A 25782-nucleotide genomic window follows, 5' to 3' on the forward strand; every position below is an offset into this window, starting at 1 on the left:
ATCTCTGAATAGCAAATTATGTGCAGTTGTTTGTCAATGGACAGCAGCGCTCAAAGCATAATTTTTTGAAATTAATATAAATGCTAAAACGCATAATGCTCGCCGTTAATAGAATATACACGATATACTGAAATGAACTGAAAATGAAATATTTTTAAATGTTGTCTCTTGTTTGCATACAACCTAATGGTATCTTAAAATATACACATTCTGAATTTGATTTTAGTAGATTTCCTGAGAAGACCCATATGTGTACAATAAAATGGTAATCATACGGTTTATTTTTTGCGTTTGACACGACCAACATAAGGTTTGTTGTAATATAGTTACTCTAAAAACAAGACGAAACCGGGGATCTCAGTTTATATTATCTGCACCCCTAAAGTTTGAGATCAATTATAATTAGTAGTGAATGATGAAATGTAATGATGCATGTAATATATTTAAGAATGAATCGAAAATGTATGACACGTGACGTGTTAATATGTAGCTGTAAGACTCAATATGTTCCAAAAATTAATGAAAGCAGACGAAAAATGTTGTTTTGTGAGCTACCAGATGGTGGCGCTAATGAACCACGGACGTTATTTCCACACTGGTCACTGGCCTTCCAAGTTATCTTAAATGCAGAGAAATGACGAATCCGTTCTGTGGCAACCACTGGTCACCTCTTGCGGAGTATAAGTGTGATACAGCATAGAATGAACGCGATGTATATAATAGAATGTTCAGATTGCAAAAGTGCGTACAAGTTAGCGCTTCGTGCCATGTACCTGCATTATATGGACCTACCTTCATTAATAGCCAATTAAAAGAGTAGCTAGGCTACATTTTGTATAATTAGTAACCTGCAATCTGAGGGAATACGGGGTTCATATTGGCTATCTGGGGTCTATTGTATAAGGACGTAGGCTTTTTAGTAGGAGATACGTTTTTCAATAATGAAGTTTCTTCATAAAAATCAAATACCTATTTTCATAAATTTAAAAATGACGAAAAGGACCGATAAGTTAATGTTTAGAATTACTATCAAATCCCCATGCTAAATAGGCTAATCAGGTGTTTCATATTCAATATTTTATCGATTAATGTAAGTAAACTAGGCTTCTTGAAGAATAAAAATAATTATACATTCATAAGTGACAAACCATGCATACTATTGTGCAGTGCCTTCTCTAGAGAAAAGGAAATGCACTGGCTTTGTCCAGAAGCAAAGCAAAGATTATGAAGGGTTAAAATGAAGTAAGACTAGACGCATTGCTAAACAAAACGTGAAAACCATTGCATCGAGGACTTCATAGGTGCATAGGTCTTTGATACTGCTTTAAAGGGAGATAATTCATATTATTTGTTCTCGTCATACTGGCACCCATAAGTTAACCCGCAAAGGCGCTTCGGATGCTGGGAATAATATGCGCATTTGCTCTAGCCTAATAAGTGCGAGAGAGTATAGGCTAGGCTGCGTCCAAGGCGGTAATTCCCGCATTGGCGTTTGTATCAGTGCTTCGCCGAGGACATAAAATACACGTTTTCGGAGACAACTGAACGTATGCAATCACTTTGCTATAACATTGCGCTTCTTGAAAAGTGAAAAAGAGAACGACGAAAACAGACGTGAAAGGCAAAGAGGATTTTAGCCGGCTTGAAGTGGCAAACTGACAAGACGATTGAATTTCGTCCTTCAAGACCGAGAAATGAAATTAAATCAATGACACGTGTGTTCGGACTCCTACATTTTTTGTTGACATTCAGGTTAGTTTTTCAACAGCTACGAAGTCCTCTCCTGTAGCCGATAAACCGTTAAAGCCTCAGAACACGGAGCTTACGAACGCATTTGGGACATCTTTCAAAAGTTTCCCACTAAACAAATGTTATAAGAAGATCAGCCGTTTCCACCAGCCTGTATAAATTGGATATCATCGTCATTATGAAAATGTAAGAAAAACCCTTTGATGCTTTATATAACCTAACTTTTCGCGTGCTTAGTTAAGCTGAGGAAACAAACACTGTGATTCTATTTAATGATGGCTTACACTAAACTTAGTCCAGTACCAAAATAACCTTGCACTTTTCAGATCATTTTAGAACAGTAAAGGCAGGCATTCTGTCGTTGTAAAACACCTATACCTTAGGATATTAATTTAAGAGTTCGATAAGTGTCTGGTGTAGTTTATCATCAGCGATGTGTTCCTTTATAGGATAGCCTACTCTTGTGTCTGATATTTGGTCCCTGAATTTCTGCTGTCTTTCTCTGCGCAGTTAATTACAGCAATGGTGTGCGTGCTAGTGCGAACCTACAAACCTGCGAAGTGGATATGTATAGCGATGTGGATATTCAACTAAAATAAGTGATATACAAGAAATTATCAAAAGATGAGAACCCTGTGCTCTATCCTGCTCCTCCTCTTTCTGCACCCGGTGAGTTAACACTGTAATCTCATTGTTTTTGTTCGTTTCGTTTAGTTTAGAGATTTTTGGGCGCGCAGCCACTTGCAGAAAATATAAATTAATAATAAGCTTTAATATCTGACGTAATAATTAGGCCGCATTAGCTAAATGCAATGAACTATTAATTTGCATAACAATTGACTGGCTACAGTTTTAAATAATACTTGTGTGCGACGCCATAAATCGATTAAATCTCCTTTACAGGGTAATTCATCTTCCCTTTTCTATAATCAGTTTATTCAACGGAACTGACCAATCGGTAATTGACGACAGAAACGCATAAATACCGACTGACAGCTTTTCCAGCATTATTCATAAGATCACTATGCTGCTGGAACAAACGGTAGAAGTTTCATCGTTATAGGCTAAGTTTTGTCAATGCCATATCACGACTGTCAATGAATCTTGAAATCGATATATTAAGTAACAGGAAACTGTCGCCACTATATTGTATTCAGTTGCCTATCTTTAGTTGTGATTTGAAACTGCTGGTGAAATGGAGTAGCCTAAAAAAAGAAGAAAAAAAGTAGGCTACTGTAGCTATAAGAACGGCATTCCAGCAAACTACAGGGTACATATGCGCGGGTTAGTGATCTCTTTCTTTATATTCTGGTTTCTGTGTAAACGGACAAGCAATTTTAATTGCATTGAGCAAAAGGGGATGCAGTGGCATTATCCCGGTCTACATAGCCTACGTATGAAGATTATTTCGTAAATAAAGTGAATATGCTTGCTATTTTTACATACCTTTTCCACGAACGCATTCTTTGTGGGTAGTCTATGCATGTGCTGCTGTAATGTCATAATCTGTTTCGGAAGAAACTCATTTACTTAAACTAAGGCCTACTCCAATTGTAGCAGAATAGGCCTACATATCACAACAGACAACAGATAGTAGTCTACTCATCTCAAATATGTTGGTGTTTTAAAATGATTCTGTAGGCTACCTGGCTTGAAAACGGTGTAGTGTAACTTGATTTACATAAACAAATGAATAAATAATACGTGAAAAACTATATATAATATGTTTCGCTTTAGGCGTACGAGTTTTAAAAACACGAAAATTTTTTTTTGAAAAAGTGACCTTGACATGAACAGTTGGCAAGTGTGAAAATGTAGTAATATGTCTGCCGGAGACGGAGCTTGTAACACACATTTCTAGCAATATTCCAGAATTAAAAGAGCCTCCTGATGTTTATTTTACCTTAAGTGCTACTTAAATGGTAAATTCTATGAAACACAACATCTGTTTTCCCCCGCAACCTATGTTCTCAATATTCAGTGGCAATATATTTTGGCTGGTAACGGGACTATAAGTAGCCTAATGTTAGTAAATGTCCTGTAATTCTTTAATTCCTTATTTCTTACAAAGTTTTTATACATATGCATGCTTACACACACACGCACGCACACACAGTATTATAGTGAGCTCCATAATGTTTGGGACAAAGACTTGTTTTTTTTTTTCTTGTTAATTTGGCTCTGTACTCTGTCACAGTCACAGCTGAAATTAAGCAATTCACATGTGGTTGAAGTGCACATTCTCAGCTTTTATTTAAAGGCATGTTTATACACTTTTTGTTTCACAATGTAGAAATTACAGAATTTTTATATATAGCCCTCAATTTCTTGGAACCATAATGTTTGGCACATATTGATGTTATGTAAATGAAAGTAGTCATTTTACTATGTTATGGCATATCCTTTGCATGCGATGACTGCTTGAAGTCTGTGACCTAGAGACATCATCAGGTGCTGTGTATCTTCTTGTGACGCCCTGCCAGGCCTGTACTGCAGCCATGTTCAGCTCCTGCATGGTTCAGGGGCTACTTACCTTAAGTTTTCTCTTCACCATATATAACGTATGTTCATTTGGATTCAGATGAGGTGAATGACTTGACCAGTCAAGAATATTCCAGGTTTTGGCTTTGAAAAACTCATTTTCCAAGAAAACCTTTTTGTTTTGTAGTATGTTTGGGATTATTGTCCAATGAGCTCTGAGGCATTTTGAACTTGAGTGGATAAGATGCTTCTGTACACTTCAGAATTAATTTAGCTGCTGCTATCAGTAGTTACATCATCAATGAAGACAATTGAACCTGTACCTGTGGCAGTCATGCATGCCCAGACAATGGGGGGGGCTTGGGCAGTTCCTTTGCCCTCCACACTTTGCTCTTGCCATCCCTCTGATACAAGTGAATCTTGGTGTTATATGTCCACCAGACCTTTTTCCAAAACTCAGCAGGCTCTTCTAGGTTCTTCTTTGCAAACCGTAACCTGGCGATTCTGTTATTGTGCCTAAATATTGATTTGCATCTTGGTGTGTAGCTTCTGTAATTCTGCTCATGTAGTCTTCTGCAGATAGTAGTCACTCACACATCCACATCCACCATCCTGCCTCCTGTAGAGTGTCTCTTCTCTGTTGGACTGATGTTTGGGGTTTTTTCTACATTATGGTGAGAATTCATCGGTCATCAACTGCCGATGTCTCCCTTGGCCTACCAGGCCCTTGCGATTACTGAGCTCACCAGTGGTCTTTCTTTTTAATGATCCAAACGGTTGAATTTGGTAAGCGTAAGGTTTGGTATATGTCTCTATTTTTTTCTTATTTCTCAGCCTCACCACATGAATTTTTACAAATTTATTACAAATCTGAAATTATGGAACCCTCTATGTTTGGTACACTGAACCCACTGTATGCAGTATATATATTATATTTATGTATGTGTGTGTGTGATTGCAAACCTTGTAACTTATCAGTTATCCGCTAATACATTTCTCTAATTATTGACAGATTATTTGCACCTTGGTTTTGTTTAACTTTGCTGTTTGTTCACTCTCAAATGCTGTAACCTTCTACACAGCACCTACACATACTGTTATGTGTAGATTTTCATTAAGGTAGTTCAACACTGTTCACACTTTTTTGCTCTTTCTGTAAAAGTTATAGGTTTACATTGTCAGTGCTCATTATCTTGGTTTGAAACTGGTAATTGGTCTGTTACTTTAGAAGTAGATGGTGGGTTATGTTTAAAAAAATGGTAATTAAGAGTCGACAACCAGTGCAGAATGAGTAACTTCCACACACTGTGGTGGTGAGTCTCATCACTAAAGATACAGATCATCTGTGGTCTATCATGCACTGTAGATCTGGACCTTATTTTAATCGGAATTTTTTCTTAGAGATTGGATTCACTTAAGAGTCAATCACTTTAGTTTTGATTTTCTTTGATAAAAACAAATAAAGTATATACAATGAGCAAAAGGTTGAGTTTAGCATATGCTATGTTTGGCATATTGTATCTTTGACACTGGATTTACAACCACAAGTTTGCATGTTTGAATTCAGGATGTGCTTTTGGCTCAAATATTCTTATAGCTTATTGGCGCCAGTTTTTATCAGTTAAAGGTTAAAATACACATTTTTGACAATTAAATTTGGTCCACATGCAAAGTTAATAATGGCATTTTTGAATAGCATAGCGCACTTATGATCCATCCTAAATTTGGCCAGTGGACTGTTAGCTTTGCTTTACAGAACAGAACATAGTAAAAATAAAATAGATGCTGAAATTGAATTTTTATTCTTTATTCAAAAAGACAATGAGGTTTTAAGCAATATTTACAGTTTCAAAACATCAGTGAAAGTAGGTTTGCTTATGTAGTTAATAATGTTAACGGCTTTGTATTTTGCAGTGAGATACTTTTAGGAATCTATCAAGGCAGTGCTTGTTGCTTATGTTTTGTGGGGACTTTTTATCATGTGACCTGAGAATAGCTCCAGTGATACCGTATGAAAACACTACTTCTACATTGTAGTTTGTATTTAACTTGTTTGTCCTCCAGATTGGACTTCTTTGTCTCTGGGTGTGGCTTTTTAAAAAAGGCATTCAGAGCACCTTTGAGTAATGCACACTGTGCTCCACCATCTATGTTTTTGTTTTCATTGTACTCTTAAAGGCTTAGTATGCTATTGTTTTTGTTTCAGCAATTTTTCCCGTTTTTATATTTGTAACATTTGTAATATATCATTTTTGGATAGCCTATTGTAAGTTATTTAAACCTTCTAAAATCTGGAATTTGCCAAACCTGAATTAATTGGAACTGGAAAATATCCAGTTATGAAAATGGATGATGTGCAAAAATGCACAACAAAACATGTGAGGGTAAGGTATATGTCTGGTGCGCAGTTAATTGTTCAAAGACATATGTGCTATTCTTGTGTTTAATTTGGCTGAAGGATCTCTGTTACACTGTAGATGCTTGTAGAGAATTATTCCTGTGGCACCCATCATTTGGGTCTAACCTAGCGATTTTGTGAGACTAGCCCTGCGTCCCTGGGACCCCCACGGCCCCTCGTGTCCCAGGGATCCTCGTTTGCCCTCGGTTCCCCTTGGGACCCCCCGCCTGCAGCTCCAGCGGAGCCCTTTTCTCCTTCTGGTCTGAGACGTTTTTTCACTGCGACACTGATCCCGCACCCTGCTTATTACACTAAAGACAACATGCCAAAAATAGCTCGCTGAGACCAAAGGCTCTGAACCCCAAATACAAGGAACATCTCCTTTAGTGCCACGTGCTCCACACAACATCTTAGAAATGACACAACAGCACAGAGCCACACTTCAATTTGTGTAATAAATGAGCTGCACTGGGAGCTGTGTTTTAATCTGCAGTATTTCATTCAAAATCCTCTTGAGCTCTGCTGTCTGATTGTTTTTTTATTTTTTTAATTTAAGCTTTAATTCTCACAATGCAGATGGTCTAATATTTCTCAGGACATATGATAATAATGAGAGGACTATATTCTGTCTCACATACACACACACACACACACACACACACAGACTCTCACAAATCTAAGATACAGTATAAAAGGCACAGGATAAAATAGAAATAAACGTATTTTCCCACTTCTCACACATGGTCTCATTTTATTGGATTGCATTTGTTGTTATTTTATTGGATTGCATTTTAGTTGTGCTAATTAATCAAAGTCCATATATTTGTTGTCACAAGCATTACTGGCATTTAGCTATTTGATTGATTCCTGTTCAGATTGAATTTCATTTTAATTATGTATACAACACAATTTGCATGACTGATTTCTTCCCTTAGAAAAAACATTTACCTTTGAGCAATATGTGAGCACCATCTCACAGTGGTGGTGATAACAATTGTTATGCAGTTTATGGGCTCTAAGATAACCCCTGTATTACAGAAACTGGAGCTATTTGCATTAGCAAGGCCCATTTCTTCCAGTGTCTGAGCTAATACGCCATGACGCAGATGGGGTGACATTTTCTGTGTAAACGCTGCAGTTGAGAGTTTAAGGCCACGGTTGAGTGGAGAAACAGATTGAAGGTTGTGAGTTACTGTGGAGAGGATATCCTGCTGCAAGAGAAGGATGATAGTACCATAAACATGACACAGAAAACACAGTTTATCCATTAATGTGCACCGGGTAACTCAACCACTCCAACGCAATCCTACGCATTAAAAAAATGCATTCTAAGGAACATTATACACATGCAGCTTTGATGTAGCTAAGTCTTTTAAATGCTGTTACCCACTACACAGTGACAAGGAAGAAGAATATATTTGTAAATCATGTACCCAAGATGTCCTGTGGATATCTCAAGGTGGGCAGTGTCCTTAGGAAGTCCACAAAGCTCTTATTCATTCCCAGGGACACTACATGACATTACATTTTAATACTGGCTCTTGCCTCCCAGCTAAACCTAAGTGTTGAATACGCTAGTAAATCCCTCATTTAAGGGAAGTTTATTACCACATAGCTGAGAAATTGATTGGATACAAATGTATTTGTTTATGTCTAAAAATAATTTACTTGATAGAGTCCATTCGCATACAGACTATAAAAAGGCTTTTGCTCAGACAATAGCTAGAGTCCTGAGCAATCTTCTCAAAGATTTCTCTGGGGCCTGTTTTCCCTGTCCCTTAGCTAAGAGTTCAATTATTTCCTATTTAAATATTTATATATTGTATAGTTAAAAGGCAAACGAGCACTGGGAAGTGTAGACTAATAAAAACGCACCGCGAAAGGATTAGGAGCTGGGCCTTAATCTCGTGCCTCTGATGATACCGCATGGGCCGATTGATTACTTTTTCCGGGAAGCTTATGTCAAAAATCGTAATCCGTTTTTGGATTGTGGCTGTCTTGTACGGTTTTCCGCCGCGGCACTTTATCATCGGGGCGAATTATAGCGCTGCTGCGCTGTGATAAGGCCCCTCGCTCCTTCCAGAACCCCGTCCCTCTGGACAATAACAACCCTGCAGCCGGAGTGCTCAAGTCCACCCTCCGCCAGATTTAGCCTGCGTGAGAGGGGAATTTACATGGGTTTCAGATGTTGTACCTTAAACCGGGGGAGGGGGCGGGGTCGATAAATGTAGAGATATAACTGATTAAATGCCGATTTGAGAGACTTTAGCCTGTAAACGCGCAAACCATTCCGGGGGCTTGCTTTGAGGTAGACGTCTATCTACGTCTAGTATCGCCATCCGCTGAAATAATCTTGTCCATTAATAATATTTTCATGAGATTTCCAGTCAGGAGTGTTGACACCATACATTGTGTTTACGATGTCCTGTAAGCATCCAGATACTTCCAGTTCAAAAGCATTTAATTGTTTCTGTAACAAAAAAGTATATACAGTATTTGTCCCCTTCTTGACTTCCTCTTTTATTACATATTTATCACACTAAATGGTTTCAGTTCTTTAGACAAAATGTAATATTAGACAAAGGGAACCGGAGTAAACACATAAGTGCATTGAAACAAATATTATTTGATTTATTTAATGAAAAAAGTTGTTAAACATTCTTATCACCTTTGCACCCTTAATCTTAATAAGTGGTTGCACCACCTTTAGCAGTGACTGCAACTAAACACCTCCTATAATTTGATATCAGACTTTTGTGTTGCTGTGGAGGAATTTTAGTCCACTTGTGCCTTGCTACTCTCCCATGAATCCCATTTTTCCTGGTCTGCTTCTCATTGTGGAGTCATTAACTAAGCTGAGGCTATATAGACCTGCAGTTCTTTGGATGTTCTTCTGGGATCTTTTGTGACTTCCTGGATGAGTTGCCACTGCGCCCTTTTGGCATTTCTTTTTGGCAGGTCAGCCACTCCTGGGCAGATTCACCACTATTCCAAGTGTTCTCCATTTGGAGATAATGGCTGAAGATAGTGGCATCCCAAAGCCTTTATAACCCATTCCAGTCTGATATATTTGAAGAACTTTTTTCTCATCTCTTCTGAAATGTCCTTTGATTGTGGTGCAGTGTGCTTGTAGAAACTTTGTGGTGACTACTTCTCTCTGATGGTAAGGTTCAATAAGAGTGAGGTTTAGATTAAACAGGACTGGCTGCAATTAAGCCTGGCTGTGTGCAATTAGCTGAGTCTAATTATCAGTTCAATTTGGTTGAGTAACTAAGGGGGCAATTTTTCACATGAGCAATATGGTTGTGTGATAACTTCTTTCATTAAATAAACCAAATAATAATTTTAAAAACGTGTTTTGTGTTTACTCGGTTCCCATTTGTAAATATTACATTTTGTCTAAAGATCTGGAACCATTATGTGTGACAAATATGCAGTAATATAAAACATCAGGAAGGGGGCGAATACTTTTTCATGGGACTGTATACAATTACTGAGACACAACAAAAAACCCTGCAGCTTTTCCTGTAATCGTACTTGATATGATATGGCCACTTTAGAATTTTTTTAATTGTCTAGATTTTATATACGACTAATATATGTACAACAAATTTTGAAACAAAATGTTGAATATATTGTTGTGAATCAATGTAATAGCCTTACAGTTGTTTCTCAGCAACCATCCTAAATGCCAGACTTGAATAAACTCAAGGTGTCGCATGCATTTTTGAAAGTATGGTATGCTATGAAGTTCTTAAACATGGACCTCAACCAGGATATTGAGGATATTATTAAAACTATTACCATTTATTACTTAACAGTAGTAAAATTGCACATCTTGCTAATATGTATTCTAGCTAAATTACAACACAAACACTGAAAAATTCAATTCTCAAGGTACTTCTTGGGTGTTAAATTTCCTCATCTTTATATTTATTCAGAAATTATTTGCTGTTTTGAACAAGCAAGAGAATAGAAACGATAATGTGATTCTTTATCAATGGTTTATTTTTAGTTTTTCTCATATCAGAAGACATTAGGGATTGGTGTAATTTCTCCTACATTCACACAGAATTGATAATCTTCTAAGACCTACACTCTCACATTGGTGACGAGATGCATGTCAATTTCCACATGATCAGATTCTGCATCTAGTAATTTGCAAGTAATATACATTCCCAGTAAACCCTTTCAAGCCTTTGGAGTTTTGGGAGACAGCATGCATCTTATTTGATGAATATATAAGTTATGTATGGCTATAATTTCTAATTATGCAATCACATGCTGATCTTTTCATGTCTAATCCCATTTTCAATACTTGATAACATTTGTTTCTGTTAACATCTGGTTGTTTGAATTACTGAATAACTGTCATCGACTTTATCTTAATTTGTTGTAGCATTTTGAAATATTGTGATGTTTTGTTTGTACTAATTAGGTGACTTACCTTGTGAAAAAACAACTTTAAAAAGGTATGACTTTCAAAAGAATTGCTTAGAATTATCTGACAATTGGGTTAGAAAAAAATTAATTCAGCAGGAAAGAAAATTCATCTTCAAATTAATGTTATTGTCAGAATATGACTTTATAATACTGTTTAAGATTTCTTTGCGGTGTATTGCTTATGTTAATGGATGAATGTATTAATTAAGAAAGGTGCATTGTGCTTATTAGTGGTATTTTCAGATTAACAGTGTGAGCAGACTGACACTCGTTAGACTTCCTGGCCTGAAGACCAAAAAGCATCTTATCGCCACCCTGGTCTTATCAGGAATCAGTGTCTCTTGAAACTGACCTGAAGTCTGTAAGAAAAGGAAAACAAACTGATAAAATGGTAGCAAGTAGTGGATTCTATATTAGGGCATTTACTCCGTTCTGACTCATTTGAGTAACCTCATCGCAACGGTGTCACATATTTTTTAAGCATGGATTTTGTGACAGAGTGTTAGTTGCCTCAATCAGTCACAAAGGTTAAATTGGTCAATAAAACCGCACTGTCCGGCAGACAGATGTGATTCAAATGCAGTTTATATCTAAGATCCTGAACTCTCCCCGACCTACCAAGGTCAGAGACTTGGGGAGATGGCCGGCATAAATGTAGCGGCCAATTTATATCAATCGGCTGACTGCAGGCAAGTCCCTTCTCTGATTGGGTCTCAGCTACCGCGGTTATGGATGTGGTGCAGGAACAGGCGTGGTGCACTCAATCACCACCTGCAGGCGAGAGTTGTGCCGGATAGCACTGCCATTAGCTACAGTATCTACCTCGCTAGATGAATGCTGGCACTCGGCATGCCCGCATCACAGCTTTTACTCAAACGCACGGCGGACCGGAGTACGTGTCGCTAGGCCAGACGAGACTGAGGCAATCATGGTTATGAAGTATTAGTACTACAGTATCATTATACTTGCACAGATTATTCAAATATGCTTTCAATTAGTTTCTAATTAAAAATGGATGCTGAAAATAATACAGAACATTTCTTTTCTGTTCAGTGGCCTGCAAAAATCATTATTAAAACATTGGTCATGATATGCTAATTGAAGCCTAGTGTAATATTCTTCCTGCAACAGTGGCAATCTCTTTTTAATGGGCTTTCTCCTCATCGGCATTAAACCTGCTTCCAAAAACATTTGCTTTCATGTAACCCCCGTTGTTTCTATTTTGCCGGGAACGTATACATAATCCATTACTCGCACTGCTCTGACAGCTCATCAAGGAAGAGGGTAACTTACCAGCACTTCAGCCTCCACTCCCGGAGTAAGGTAATAGTTTAGTCTGTAATTACCGCCTTGCGTCAGGAAAGGGCAATCACTCCTCATGTTAGTGCATTATAAAGCAATCTGGTTCATTAATTAAACCTGAATTACTTTCATCCACACGACATAAATTGGCAAGCAGAGAATAAGAAATATAAATCTCTTCTGATTATTCCTTCTCTCTTCATTTTTTTTTATTCCCCCCCCCCCCCCCAGCCAAAGGCTTTCTTTTAGCTTGTCACTTTCATTCAAACACAGTGTTGTCAGCTATTCTATCTTATATTTCATATTCATATTTTTTGCGAAGTGTCTGTCTTTAATATCAAGAGAAAAATGGAAGTGGGGTTCTTCTCTTTTTTTTTCCTGTTGGAAGGAGCCGTCCAAAGCTTTATAGAAAAACAGTCACATTGCGAGCTTCGCTAAGAGCAGACGCATTTGCCTGTCAAATCGGACAGATCTGCCTGTGCTCTTTGTAGGGGAAGGATATGCTTCTCAAATGATGAATGCATATCCAGACCATGCATATCTTATTTTTCATTAATAGTAAAAACTTTCAATGAACTCAGGAAAATACAGTTGCTTGAACGTAAATTAATTTAGATCTCTCTCTCTCTCGAACTGAACAAAGCATTATTTGCTCAAACAGGTTTAATATGTTTGTGTCATAGATATTTTGTATCTGTTATTGATAAAAGGTCTGGTTGTGGTATTATTAATAATATGAGTAAAAAATAGACGATTACCATTTCCTGACTTAGAAGGTATGGTTTCTTTTCCAGGCTGGATAATATTTAAATGCATGTACTTATCCCAGAAATAATACCTATTGATTTTCGGATAAAAATTTTCTGTTCTGTTGTTATTTTAGAGTTTCATAATGATAGGTTTTTCCTGATGAAGTTTCATTTTCTCTATGTAACTGTAAGGAAAAAGTATTCTGTAAAGAAATGAAAGTATGCTATATAAAGAAAAAGTGTACTTTTTATTTAGTTATAAAGTATTTAACTAAATTGTCAGTTAGCAGTATGAGTTGACACAATCTGCCTCTTTCTTGCTATTGTTCTGAATAATGCTCAGTACCTATGCACAGGACCTAGTAAGCTTTGTTAGGCTAATACAGGAACAGGAACTGTGTTAGGCTAATACAGGAACAGGAACTGTGTTAGGCTAATACAGGAACAGGAACTGTGTTAGGCTAATACAGGAACAGGGACTTTGTTAGGCTAATACAGGAACAGGGACTTTGTAAAGTTAATACAGGAACAGGAACTTTGCTAAGTTAATACAGGAACAGGAACAGAAACTGTGCTAGGCTAATACAGAAACAGGAACTGTGTTAGGCTAAACAGGAGTGTCGCATTGCACTCTTTTTCCAGGGAAGCCTGGCATAGTCTCTACATAGCAGACTTTATGGGGGTTTCTAACCTTGTGGGGTTTCTAATTGCTGGCTAATTCCTTTCTTGAAATGTGTTAGCTGTTTTCATTGGTCTGCATTCAATTGACAACTGAATTGCCTTCATGACTGACCTTCATCACTGCTTGCACACCACCTTCATCGCTCATATTCATCACTGTTCCACCTTCATCACTCATCTTCATCTCTGCTCGCACACCACCTTTATCACTGCTTGCACATCACCTTCATCACTGCTTGCACATCATCTTCATCATTCACACTTCATCACTGCCTCCATATCGCAGAAGTTGACAAAATGTGGATGAAATTAAAAATGTTACCATTATAATCAAGTAGTGATAAATCAATGCCATTTCCTCATTTCCTCACCATTTGAATGTGCAAAACGTATATTTTGTAGTTACTGTATCTTCTGAATTGAACGTTATCTCATCAGTCTGTAGAAATTCATGGCTGGTAATATTTCATGCCAAATCATTTAGGCTGTTTTAGCTGAACAAATGTGTTTATTATGATGTTAAGGGGTGACTGAAACATGACTGTAGGACAGCCATGCTGCAGACTGGAGTCAGTCAGTCATAGGAAAGCCTCAGCTGAGTCACAGCAGAGTGGAGCAGCGTGCGAGGTTATCTCTGTGAGACTCTCTCCTCCACTGAGTGCCTGGCTTGCCTTCCCGGCTCTCCCCCGATCAAGACCGTAGGCATTGGAGGTTCCAGGTACCATGGGTACCTCTGAGACCAGGTCTTTTGTGGGAGTCATTAAAAATGGAATGCCCTTTAAGACTGGCATCTGAGGGGAGAGACGGTGAGAGCGGGCTCAAACTGAATGGAGCCGTTCGCTGCGCTAGACTTAAAAACAGGAGACAGCTGGCCTGCCGGAACCCGGCCCACTGCGGGCGTTGTTCACTAATGACAGTTATAGGACACGCGTTGGTCTGCTGTTTTACTGCCAGCATTTTACTGTGAACTCTTGGAAAAAAAGGGAATAAACTTAATGAAGTGGCAGACAGAGGAAATTAGCATGGGAAATAAATTGCGTCGTAAAATGGAAGCCAATTAATTTTGTAACAAGTGGAAAAACAGTCCGGTGAAACGCTGCTGAATAATTATTGTTTCTCCTGTTTGTTCTGAGGAACTTCTGAAGCTTTGCTGTGTTGAAGTCCAACAGGAGATGCCATTTTACCTCAGGGACTAATCAACGAAAGGACTCATGATATTATTAGCAGTAATGGGGGATTCAGCAATAAAGACCAGAAAAGTGAACTACAAAGAAACTTCACTGCTGCAAATTGAACACATGCTTCTGTTAGATGAAGATGCACAAATAACAGTAGGATCAAATAGCCTGGTAATTATACACTTAACTGGTGTATAATTGGCACTGTTCCTCTGAATAAACTTGGCCTTACTGAGAGCAAGCGTTTGAGCATTAGCGTACACCTGTGCAATGTAAAGTACCGTGGTATGAGGACACATTCCGGAGACATTTCTACATTAGGGTGACCAGACGTCCCCGTTTTCCCGGGACAGCCCCCGTTTTTGGTGCCCTATTTTCTTTTCTCCAGGGGAATTAACTGAACAATTAGTGCTACTGATTGGCCAGACTGCCTTCACACCTGACTCCCAGGTAAAGGGAGGCTGGTAAATGGTAAATGGTAAATGGACTGCATTTATATAGCGCTTTTATCCAAAGCGCTTTACAATTGATGCCTCTCATTCGCCAGAGCAGTTAGGGGTTAGGTGTTAGGTGTCTTGCTCAAGGACACTTCGACATGCCCACGGCGGGGTTTGAACCGGCAACCCTCCGACTGCCAGACAATCGGTCTTACCTCCTGAGCTATGTCGCCCCAGGCTGGAAAACCAGCACGGCTCTCGGGACCGTGATTTGAAATCTGGTCACCTTATTCTACATCGCTATGAGGTGTCAGGTAGTCCGTACAGAGCTGACGTACTGCCGGTCCAAAGGGAGGAAGCAGACATATAAGGGAAGAGGGTTTTTCCGACATCCAACAGGAAGGAGCCCCGGAGCAGGAGACCCATCATCCCGCGGCCGAGCTCTTCCCTGACTTGCTCTCCACCGGAGCATTTTAACAGCATCGTCACAGTTGATCCAGCAGCCAGATGCCTCTGACTTCTTAATAACTTTCTAGAGGCTAGTTCTGGTCACCGTGGCAATTACCTTTACGTCAAGCTGTAAAAGATATGTCTACCCAAGGGACAAGCAGTCAGCCAGCTCCATAATACTCATTACAGACTAATGTCAAAGTCCGTCCTCCTCCCCTCTATTGTGGGGCTCCGGTTCTGGCACTGTAATTGCCACAGTGAAGCCACTCCGGGATTCGGGAGATTGACTCACGTGAAAACAAATCCCAGATTAGGTAGAGGATCACCTTCGTTTAGTATTGAATTTCAAGGGGAGACATATTACGCTCGGGGTATCGTAGATATGACCACCTTTTTTCTGTTTGTTCGAGAGCTTAAAGTGAAGCCCCTGATGGTCAGTGGAGGGGGGTATACCTGGACTCAATCTACATGCTCACCTGGAATTACACAAAGATCTTTGATACCAGCAACCACAAAATGTTATATTTGGCCATCTATGGAATGTAGTATCACACAGTTATTATAATATTTTGCCTGCATTTGGTCAGGATGACCTCAGATGCATGGATAGGTGTAGGTCAATTTTGTAAGCTGGTAATTATATTTTATATTTTTATATTGCGTAAGCTGGTATTTACATTCTATATTTTTATATTCATATGATTATTGTCAACCTTTAAAAACCTCTTTTAAAGTAATTGCAGAATGAAACTCTTTCCATAAGCACACATAGGCAATTTATTGTGACTTAAATGTACCTGTAATTGAGAGTACTGGTGAAGGATAATGTCAGAGGAAATTTTAAATCATGTTTTCTCCCATTCTGCATGGTTTAATGTTTGACTTTTCTTTTTGTCCTGACCTTCACTGCACATCATTACAGTATTCTCATTCTCCTCTTGATGTAGGCTGTTCTCTCATTTGCATCTTACTGCACAGAAAGAATATAGTTTCTCTACATTCTTCTGTAGTTACATGGTGATATAAATATGCACAGGAAGCCTGGATAGAAATATCTAGTGTGACTAGTTCTTGACGTTATTTTCCTGGTCCATGTTTCCCCGACAAAGTTTTTCTGGGGAATGTTGGCATGTTACTTTGCGCTTCAACAAAAATTGTTTTTTATTACAGCAGTAGCAAAAACTATCATGAAAAAACAACAGCAATGTAAACAGCATTGCTACTTTAATTCCACATTGTGCAGGGGATTAACTCAGAAGTAGCTCTTTCTGGGTGTGGCCTGTGCTGTCATTGAGGTATCTCATTTGAGAGGTTGTGTATGTTTCCTGCATATTGAGCAGAAAACAGCACTGAACAATTAACAATAGGCTAAAGTAACTGAAGTAGAGTAACTCTAGGCAGTCTTTGAACAAATTGTTTGATTCGATTAACTCTAATTGAACTGACAACAAAGCGTAATGACAATGACAAATTGCCTAGAGATTGATATTTTTTCATGGTATTTTCAAAAGGACACTTTCCAAGTAAATTTTTGCACAGCCTTTCCTGATGTTTGAGGTCATTGAGCAGAGCTGCTCAATGACCTCAAACATCAGTGATGTTTATCTGGTCTACTTGCAACATCACTTACAGTTATATGTAATCTATTCACTAATTTTAGGTGCTTTGGTATTTAGAATAAAATTATTAATTTGTCATTTTGACAGGTGAAAAAGATCATGACCAATAACTTTATTACCCGGAAAAAGGCCAGCTTGAGTTTGCTGAGAGCTCATATGTGACATGTGCACACAGAAGCAGTTTTCCCCCTGAATTCACTGCAATATGAATATTCACATTGTGTTAGGAATGTTTATTAAAGAAATGTAATGTTCAGGAGAAACTGTTTGCCAAAACGCTACTGCTTTAAATTTTAAGAAATAGTCTAAAATACGCTATATGAACAAAAGTATCTGGACAACCCTTGGTCTGGGGCTGTTTTGCATGGTTTGGGCTAGGCCCCATAGTTCCAGTGAAGGCAAATCTTAGACGACTCTGTGCTTCTTCAGTAGTTTGTGGAAGGCTCTTTCCCGTTTCAGCATGACAATGCCCTCGGGCACGCAGCAAGGTCCATATAGAAACGGCTTTGTCAAGAACGGTGTGGAAGAACTTGACTGGCCTCCACAGAGCTTTGACCTCAACTCCATCTAAAACTTTTGGGCTCAATTGGAAAGCCAACTGCAAGCCTGGCCTAATCGCCCAATCAGTGCCCGACCTCAATAATGCTCTTCTGGCTGAGTGGAAGCAAATCCCTGTGGAAATGCTCCAACATCTAAAGCCTTCTCAGAAGAGTGGAGGTTTTTATAGCAAAGGGTGGACCAACTCCATATTAATGCCCATAATTCTGGATAAGATGTTGGATGTCAGATGTCCCCATACTTTTGGCCATGTAGTGTATGTCACCAAGCTTGCCCCCACCCCCATAAAAAAAGCAATGGCAGAAATACTACTAATTAAATCTGCACTTCAGCAACAATTCGTCAGCACGGCATTTACACTTGTAAAGATGAAGCCATTTTCAATTTCTCTGATTTAATTTTTCTTGTTTGCAGACAGTGATTTTTATGTAATATGAACTGTCTCACGATGGCCATTAATCCAATATTCCATATAGGGGCAGCGAGTAGCCACTTGTGTTATACTTCCCAGTTAAGAGGAAGGAAAGATGCATAACCGTGGTGAGATGAAGTGCCCTGTTGTGTTGATATGGCAGTGTCTTAATTAAGCACAGTGCACGGTGATGTATGTGTTAAGCATGCAATCCGTTGAAGATACATTGATTCCACATTAAGCGCAGAGAACTTTCAAATTGCCTGGCCATTATGCACTGTTTGCTTCATTTATTTTGGTGTGCCCAGCGTGAATTTTCTGTTGTGCAGTGCGTCAGCCGAGTGAATTATTAACTCGTTGCTAAATGTCAGCCGTGGTAGCTTTTACATCCCGCGCAGTGTACCTTCATGTACATTCTGAGGGAAGCAAATGAACAATGACATGCAAACAAAAGTGTGCAGAAACTGTCGAATAATTTGTAAATTACACTGAGCTCCATAATGTTTGGGACAAAGACATTTCTTGATTTGGCACTGTCGTCCACAATGTATTTATTTATTTTTTTACACTTTGGTTTCACTACATATAAATTACAGCACCTTTTATACATAGCCCCTCTCATTTCAGGGCACCATAATGTTTGAGACATAGTAATGTTATGTAAATCTAAATAGTCATTTTTAGTACTTTGTTGAATATCCTTTGCATGCAATACTTGAAGTCTGTGACCCATAGACATCACCAGGTGCTGAGTATCTTTTCTGGTGATGCTCTGCCAGGCCTGTACTGCAGCCATCTTCAGCTTCTGCATGTTTTCTCTTCAGCATTGGAAAGGTATGTTCAGTTGAATTCAGAGCAGGTGAATGACTTGGCTTGTCAAGAATTTTTCAGTTTTTGGCTTTGAAAAGCACTTGTTTGTTGTTCCGTTAGTTTGTATGTTTGGGATCATTGTTTTGCTTTAGGATGAAATGCCGACCAATGAATTTTGTGGCATTTTGTTGAAATTGAGCAGATAAGATGCTTCCGTACATTTCAGAATTCATTCTGCTGCTGCTATCAGCAGTCATATCATTAAATGAAGTCAAGTGAGCCAATATCTGTGGCAGCCACATATGCCAAAACCATAACAACGTCACCACCATATTTCACAGATGAGGGTAGGTGCTTTGGATATTTGGCAGATCCTTTTGGCCTCCATTCTTTGCTTTTGCCATCACTTTGAAGTGAATCTTGGTCTCATTTGTCCTCAAGACCTTTTTCCAGAACTCTGCTGACTCTTTTAGATACTTTTTTTTTTAGCAAACTGGAACCCGGCCATCCTGTTTTTGCGGCTGACTAGTGGTTTGCATCTTGCAGCATAGCCTCTGTAGTTCTGTTTGTGAAGTCTTTTTTTTCTTCATTATGATTAGAATCCTTCTGTCATTACCTGTAGGGGTCTTTCTTGACCTATCAGGCCCTTTGGAATTCCTGAGCTCACCATTCTTCTGAAAAATATTATATAAAAATATAATACTGTTGATTTTGGTAAGCCTATGCCTGTTTTTTTCTTATTTCTTAGCCTCATAATGGCTTCCCTGACTTTCCTTGGCACAACTGTGGTCCTCATGTGTACCGGCGCCAATAACAATTGCTAAGGCAATCAAAAGCCTAGAATCAAGACGGGGTACTAAAAGCTGTCTTATGCCTGCTCTAAGGAAGCACCTGACTAATCAGAAACATGCGTGAAGCCATTTGTCCCAAACATTATGGTGCCTCGAAATCGGGGAAGTATGCATAAAAAGTTCTGTAGTTTCCACATGGTGAAACCAAAATGTATAAAAATGCCCTTTAATAAAAGCTGAGAATCTGTCCTTTTTGTGAATTGTTTGATTTTAAATCTAAAATTGTGGAGTACACTACCAAATAAAGAAAAAAATAAGTCTTAATGTTATTAGCTTGCTGTAGTTTCTTGGCTGTGTACACATATGCTGCAATTATGCCTGGAGCAAAAAGGATAATTAGGTTGCGAAAAAAATGGTGCTCTCTGAGATTTCCAACAGGCTTTCTCAAAGCTTTCCCCCTACCCCCCACCCCACACCACCCACCCCCCGGCCAAGCCTCAAGAAAGCAGCTGCCTCTAATTACAAATAAAATACCAGCTAAGATAATAACCATGAATTATTAAGACTTTTATCCGAAGCTGAACAGGAATAATTCCTGAAGTGAAAGGGTTAGGAAATGCAGATGAAAGTCTGTGAGGAGTATATCGCGTCTGGGGCACACGCCCACGCAGAAGTTCAGATGGGTTCAGATTGGTCGTTTCTCATCTTGCCGACCAGAAGGTCCCATTAAGAACGTGCTGATTAAGAATATTTGATGCTGTGTGCTAAAATGATTGTGACATATGCTCTTGTTTTTGGTTTTTAAAAAAACAGCTTCGCTGAGCAGCTGCAAGGGATGGGAGCCTCTTTGTTTCTTTAAATTATATTAGAATAATATGCATATTTTTACAAATGGTCTTCTACTTGGAGTTTGACTTTAATTTTAGTCAGTTGTGGAAAGGCACACAATGCATTTGACAGTAATTTAACAGTTTAAGATGGATGAGAGTACAGGCTACAAGGTTATGCTGACATGCTACATTATTTTCCTTTATAATGGGTAATACAGTTTTTTCAGATCTGATGGGATTGTTTTCTCGGTACTGTTTCGTACACATATTTCCCTGAAAAATCACCTCTTTGTTCCTCTGACCCTTTTATTATTTTGCATTAATATTACAGTAACAGCTGTCGGACAGACTAATTACACAACATGGAGCATGTTAGTTATGTTATGTTTTACCCCTATTTCCTCGCAATTCAGAATTCCAAAATAATTGTATTCATCAGTGCAGTCTCCTCCGTCCGCCCAGAAAAGCATGTGCTGAATCACATGACATCAGCCACTGCTTGCTTTCACGCCATAGTCTACCACATAAACTTGCCCAGATGCTGAATATGTTTACATACACATGGTATTCTGGATAATACCCCTTATCTTGCATATGGTCTGCACCATGACATATGATAGCCGTTGATATTTCTGTATACATGATCCATGATAGGTAAAGGACATTCAGGAAATTACATTGTTTTGGAGAGATGGTTTTTGCTTTTGTAAAATTTAGTAGTAGTTTAGTAGTAGTTTAGTTTAGTTTAGTAGTAGAAAAGTAGTTTCTCTGTTCAGGTATCACATTGTTTTCATGTTTTTCACAATGGGTCACTCCAAAAATACAAGCATTTTGGTTCACCATGACAACAAACTAGGGAAAAACAGATGTTGCTATATTTTGGGGTAGGGGGCACAGTATACATAATGTAACTCAATATTTCACTTTCTTATAACTTTGCTGTTGGCTTATTCTATTCTTTGTTATCGGAATAAGATGTTTACATGACTGAAGTCATGGACGCAATATTTGACTATTCAGGTTAACACTGGAATATTAGTTTGCGTGTAAATATAGCCATTGAGTTGGAGGAAGACCCTTCATTGTGCCGACAGACCGTAGGTGACCAGAGGGAGCTAATGATAGGTGATTAGATGTCTCTGGGTGACAGCACAGCCAATTACACACTGCCTTATTGGGCTGCCCGCTGCATTTGACTCTGACACTGTCCATGTACAAAGCCATGGCACCCATCTTCTGTATACACAAGAAGTGTGCCTTAGCAATTGTTACTTACTTATTAATTAATGCTTGATATGGCTGCACAGTATCTTTTCTAAGATTTTATGTGCTCAATTTGTTCATTTGTATGTTGTACAAAGTGTTCCGTATCTTTAAAAATAGATCACATGTTGTGCTTTTATTGTAAAATAGCCTTCCCTTGATATTTACTGTCATGCACTCTGAATTTGTTTAAGTATAGAAGTATTCGAAGATAATTCAACTGAAGTAATAGTCTGCTCTCCGTTTCTTTTGAAGGGTACTTGCAACAAAGTGCAGATTCCGGTGGCCGAAGTCCTGGAATGGGGAGAGACGAATAACGAAGCGAGCCTCTCGCAGGCAGCCAGCCCTCGGATCGTGAACCCTCTCCGTCTGTTCGCCAGGGGAGCTACCGGGCTGAAGCAGAACACCAGCGGCATGACGTACATACAGAACATGGAAAACTTCTGGGACTGGCTAGCCAATCAGGCAGACGTTCGGGAGAGACATGCCAGAACTAAGCGGAGGCCAATAGTGAAGACGGGGAAGTTCAAAAAAATGTTTGGTTGGGGCGATTTCCACTCCAACATCAAGACCGTGGAACTGAACCTCCTCATAACCGGCAAAATTGTGGACCACGGGAACGGCACGTTCAGCGTTTACTTCCGTCACAACTCGACCGGTAAGGGGAACGTGTCCGTGAGCCTGGTGCCCCCCTCAAAGGTGGTGGAGTTTGAGATCACTCAGCAGTCCACGCTGGAGACCAAGGACTCCAAAGCTTTCAATTGTCGCATCGAATATGAGAAGACAGATCGGGCCAAGAAGACGGCCTTGTGCAGCTTCGATCCCACCAACATGTGTTACAAGGAGCAGACACAGAGTCACGTCTCTTGGCTTTGCTCAAAGCCCTTCAAAGTTATATGCATTTACATCGCTTTCTTCAGCGTTGACTACAAGCTGGTGCAGAAGGTTTGCCCTGACTATAATTACCATAGTGACACTCCCTACATCTCCACTGGCTGACAAGGCAACTGCAAATTTGTTTGTTCTTGGGACATATGATGACCTCTGTGACCTTGTATGACCCCCTCCTCTGACCCATTCACATCACACACATTGTGCGTTCTCTGTATTGTGTGTGAAATTATAACTTTTCCAGAGGCTGGCTGCAAGGTTAAGCCACAGGCCTGTAATTACTTGTGAATTTAAGCTTTTGTGTCAGTAAACCTGTAAGTCAATATTATCCACCACAAACCTTTTTTTCAGTTATAATTCATGAAGTAAATGAAATTGAACATGCTGAGAATATTGCACTGTCAGGTTTTCCGGAAAACAGATCAATTTCTTAAAGTTTAATATACAGATTTTATGGATTTAGGTGAAAACATACATGTTTGGAAAGCAGTTCATCAAGTAGAAACGCTTCTTACTTAGTAGTCTTATATATTCTTTGATTTAAAATGACTTAATTTGTATCACTAGAATGCATCCTCCAGTAACTACATGACCAAAAAACTCCATATAGCTAAATTGATGATTTGTTTTATTGAAGCTCAAATTTGACATTGAATTCAGAAGTGGAAAATTGGAACAAACAAAGCACACTTAGTTTACTTTAAGTAGTCAATGGTATGTTGACCTAAATTAATTGCACAAAAATTAAATCAGACTTTTTTTTATCTGCATAAGACTGTGGGCCTCTAAGTAAGGCTTCCTACGTTGAATTTAAAAAATAGTATTCCACACCTTTTTTTAGTCTGGAGTAGGGACACCAGTTTATGGCACAACCCAAAATGAGTTGAACTTGCATTACCATCCAAATCCCTGTGGTGTCACTGTAGCCTTTGGATTGATCACATGACTAAATATACAATTAGTGATTGTCATAATAGAAGCATTTAGAAAGAATATGACATTGACAGAATATCAAACACAAAAAAGTTTACAATGTCATTTACAGAAAACAGTTGCGGTCTGAAATAGATGAGGGGGAATCCTCAGTCACTTAAAGAACAGAATTGAGCGGAGGACAGATGTAATTTGACGGAGGAATTTTTCAGTGTACACATTCCAATTGAAAAAAAATTGACAATCCTAAATTAGGTGCATTTAAATAGGTGTGTAAGAAATGGTGGGGATATTCCCCAAAGTCAACTTGGCTGCTGAGCTGCAAAAAGAAACGATGGTCACAGACAATTTTGTTTTGCCAATTTTATTTGTTCTGCAGGGAAAATCAGTTATATCCAATTTAAAACATTATAATTACCAACACAGTGCACCTTGATACTGTAAGCTACAGCTCTGTCTCGGACTGCAGCAAACAATGCCTAGTGAACTTTGAGGTTGATTTCAGCTGGATTTGTCTCTTATAATGCAGGTTACATGATGAATACATACAACAAACCCCTCAAAGGAAAGATGCCAAATGCAGTTCATTTAATAAGCAATGCTCACATTGTCATGTTTGCAAGTGGCATTTGGGCTAGCAATTTTCCAAAAGTTGACAAATTCATGGGAGTATCAAAAAAAAATTGTCCAAGCATTGTTCAAGCAGAGTGTTGCATTACATGACACTTCTAAATGAGGACAACAGAGAAAGCTTCAGGTTTCACTGTAAAATTAGACAATACTGCTCCTGGATTCAAGGATAGTTTCTACATTATAGTATTACTAGTTTATTTCACATAATTGGCACAAGAACAAGGCTCTGCATGTACTCTCAGAAGTTCTGGGTCGGCGAAACCCTACTTGTCTGTTCCAACCAGCTCTGTTGATTCAGAACCGCCAAAGAACGACAAAGGAGACAAACAACAGAAATTGATCAAATTTAATCACTAACCTGCATTTTTATTTCATTTGAACTCATCTCTTTTAGCCTTTTAATAAGTCTACACCTTTACAAACTATTCTGTTGTTATGATTAGTGTTTACTGTTTTTGTGCAGGTAATGTAATTGCATTTTTTAAATAGGCTATATTTACCAATGTTTAGAAAAAAGCACTATAAATATGTCTGCGGTTATATGCACTGTGCGGTATGTGGCTGTGTGGGATCATTGGTGTCAATCATCATCTGTGCTTCATTAGTGGCACTTCATGTAGATTACTGGGGAGGGGCATGTAATATCTGACTGACAAGAAAGCTCTATCGACCTCTTTCTGAGGGATGACTGAATTGCATGTGAGAGAACTGCCCTAGATAACTGGTATCCCTAGTCATGAGATTCTACAGGGCCACAAATCATGCTTTTGATTTATTTATTTTTTGTCATAATAATTAACACACACATTTAACAGTAATTATATAAACTGAGTTCTCCTCGAAGTAAACACAGAAATAAAAGTCCTGGACATTCCAGTTCACACCAAATTGTTTATGGTTAAAAAAAGTCTGACACAGGCTTATGCTACCTTTTCAAAAGGGAAAATATTGAAATAATATTACAGAATTTTGTAATCATTAAGTAAATATGGCGAGTTTTTTGGACTGTTTCTTAGCACACTATTTTAAGCCTGTTTTGTGGTGTAGTGAGCTAAAACGTTTTTGGATCTTCCTGGAAGAAAGCTTTCATTTAAAAAAAGATGAGCTCTGAGAGGGATTGAGTGTTGTAAAAAGTGTTTAATTCTAAATCCTGAGGGACAAGTTCTTAAGCCAG

General features: G+C 38.7%; 1 protein-coding gene across 1 annotated transcript; it reads left to right on the forward strand.

The window, feature by feature from the left end:
• The first annotated feature begins 1146 nt into the window (after positions 1–1146).
• LOC135250828 (neurexophilin-2-like) lies at positions 1147–24265 on the forward strand. Its single transcript, XM_064327586.1, has 3 exons — positions 1147–1935; positions 2260–2418; positions 22407–24265. Exons 2-3 carry the CDS (start codon positions 2374–2376, stop codon positions 23148–23150), a joined length of 789 nt encoding a protein of 262 aa, XP_064183656.1. The 5' UTR covers positions 1147–1935; positions 2260–2373; the 3' UTR covers positions 23151–24265.
• The last annotated feature ends 1517 nt before the right edge of the window (positions 24266–25782 follow it).

This window comes from Anguilla rostrata, chromosome 3 (genome assembly GCF_018555375.3).
Source record: "Anguilla rostrata isolate EN2019 chromosome 3, ASM1855537v3, whole genome shotgun sequence".
Taxonomy (NCBI): domain Eukaryota; kingdom Metazoa; phylum Chordata; class Actinopteri; order Anguilliformes; family Anguillidae; genus Anguilla; species Anguilla rostrata.

Excerpts from the sequence above, each read along its gene's own strand:
- LOC135250828 (XM_064327586.1), top strand. The coding sequence starts at position 2,374 with ATGAGAACCCTGTGCTCTATCCTGCTCCTCCTCTTTCTGCACCCG. Across the intron at positions 2,419-22,406 it reads TCCTCCTCTTTCTGCACCCG|GGTACTTGCAACAAAGTGCA; the intron begins GTGAGTTAACAC and ends TTTCTTTTGAAG.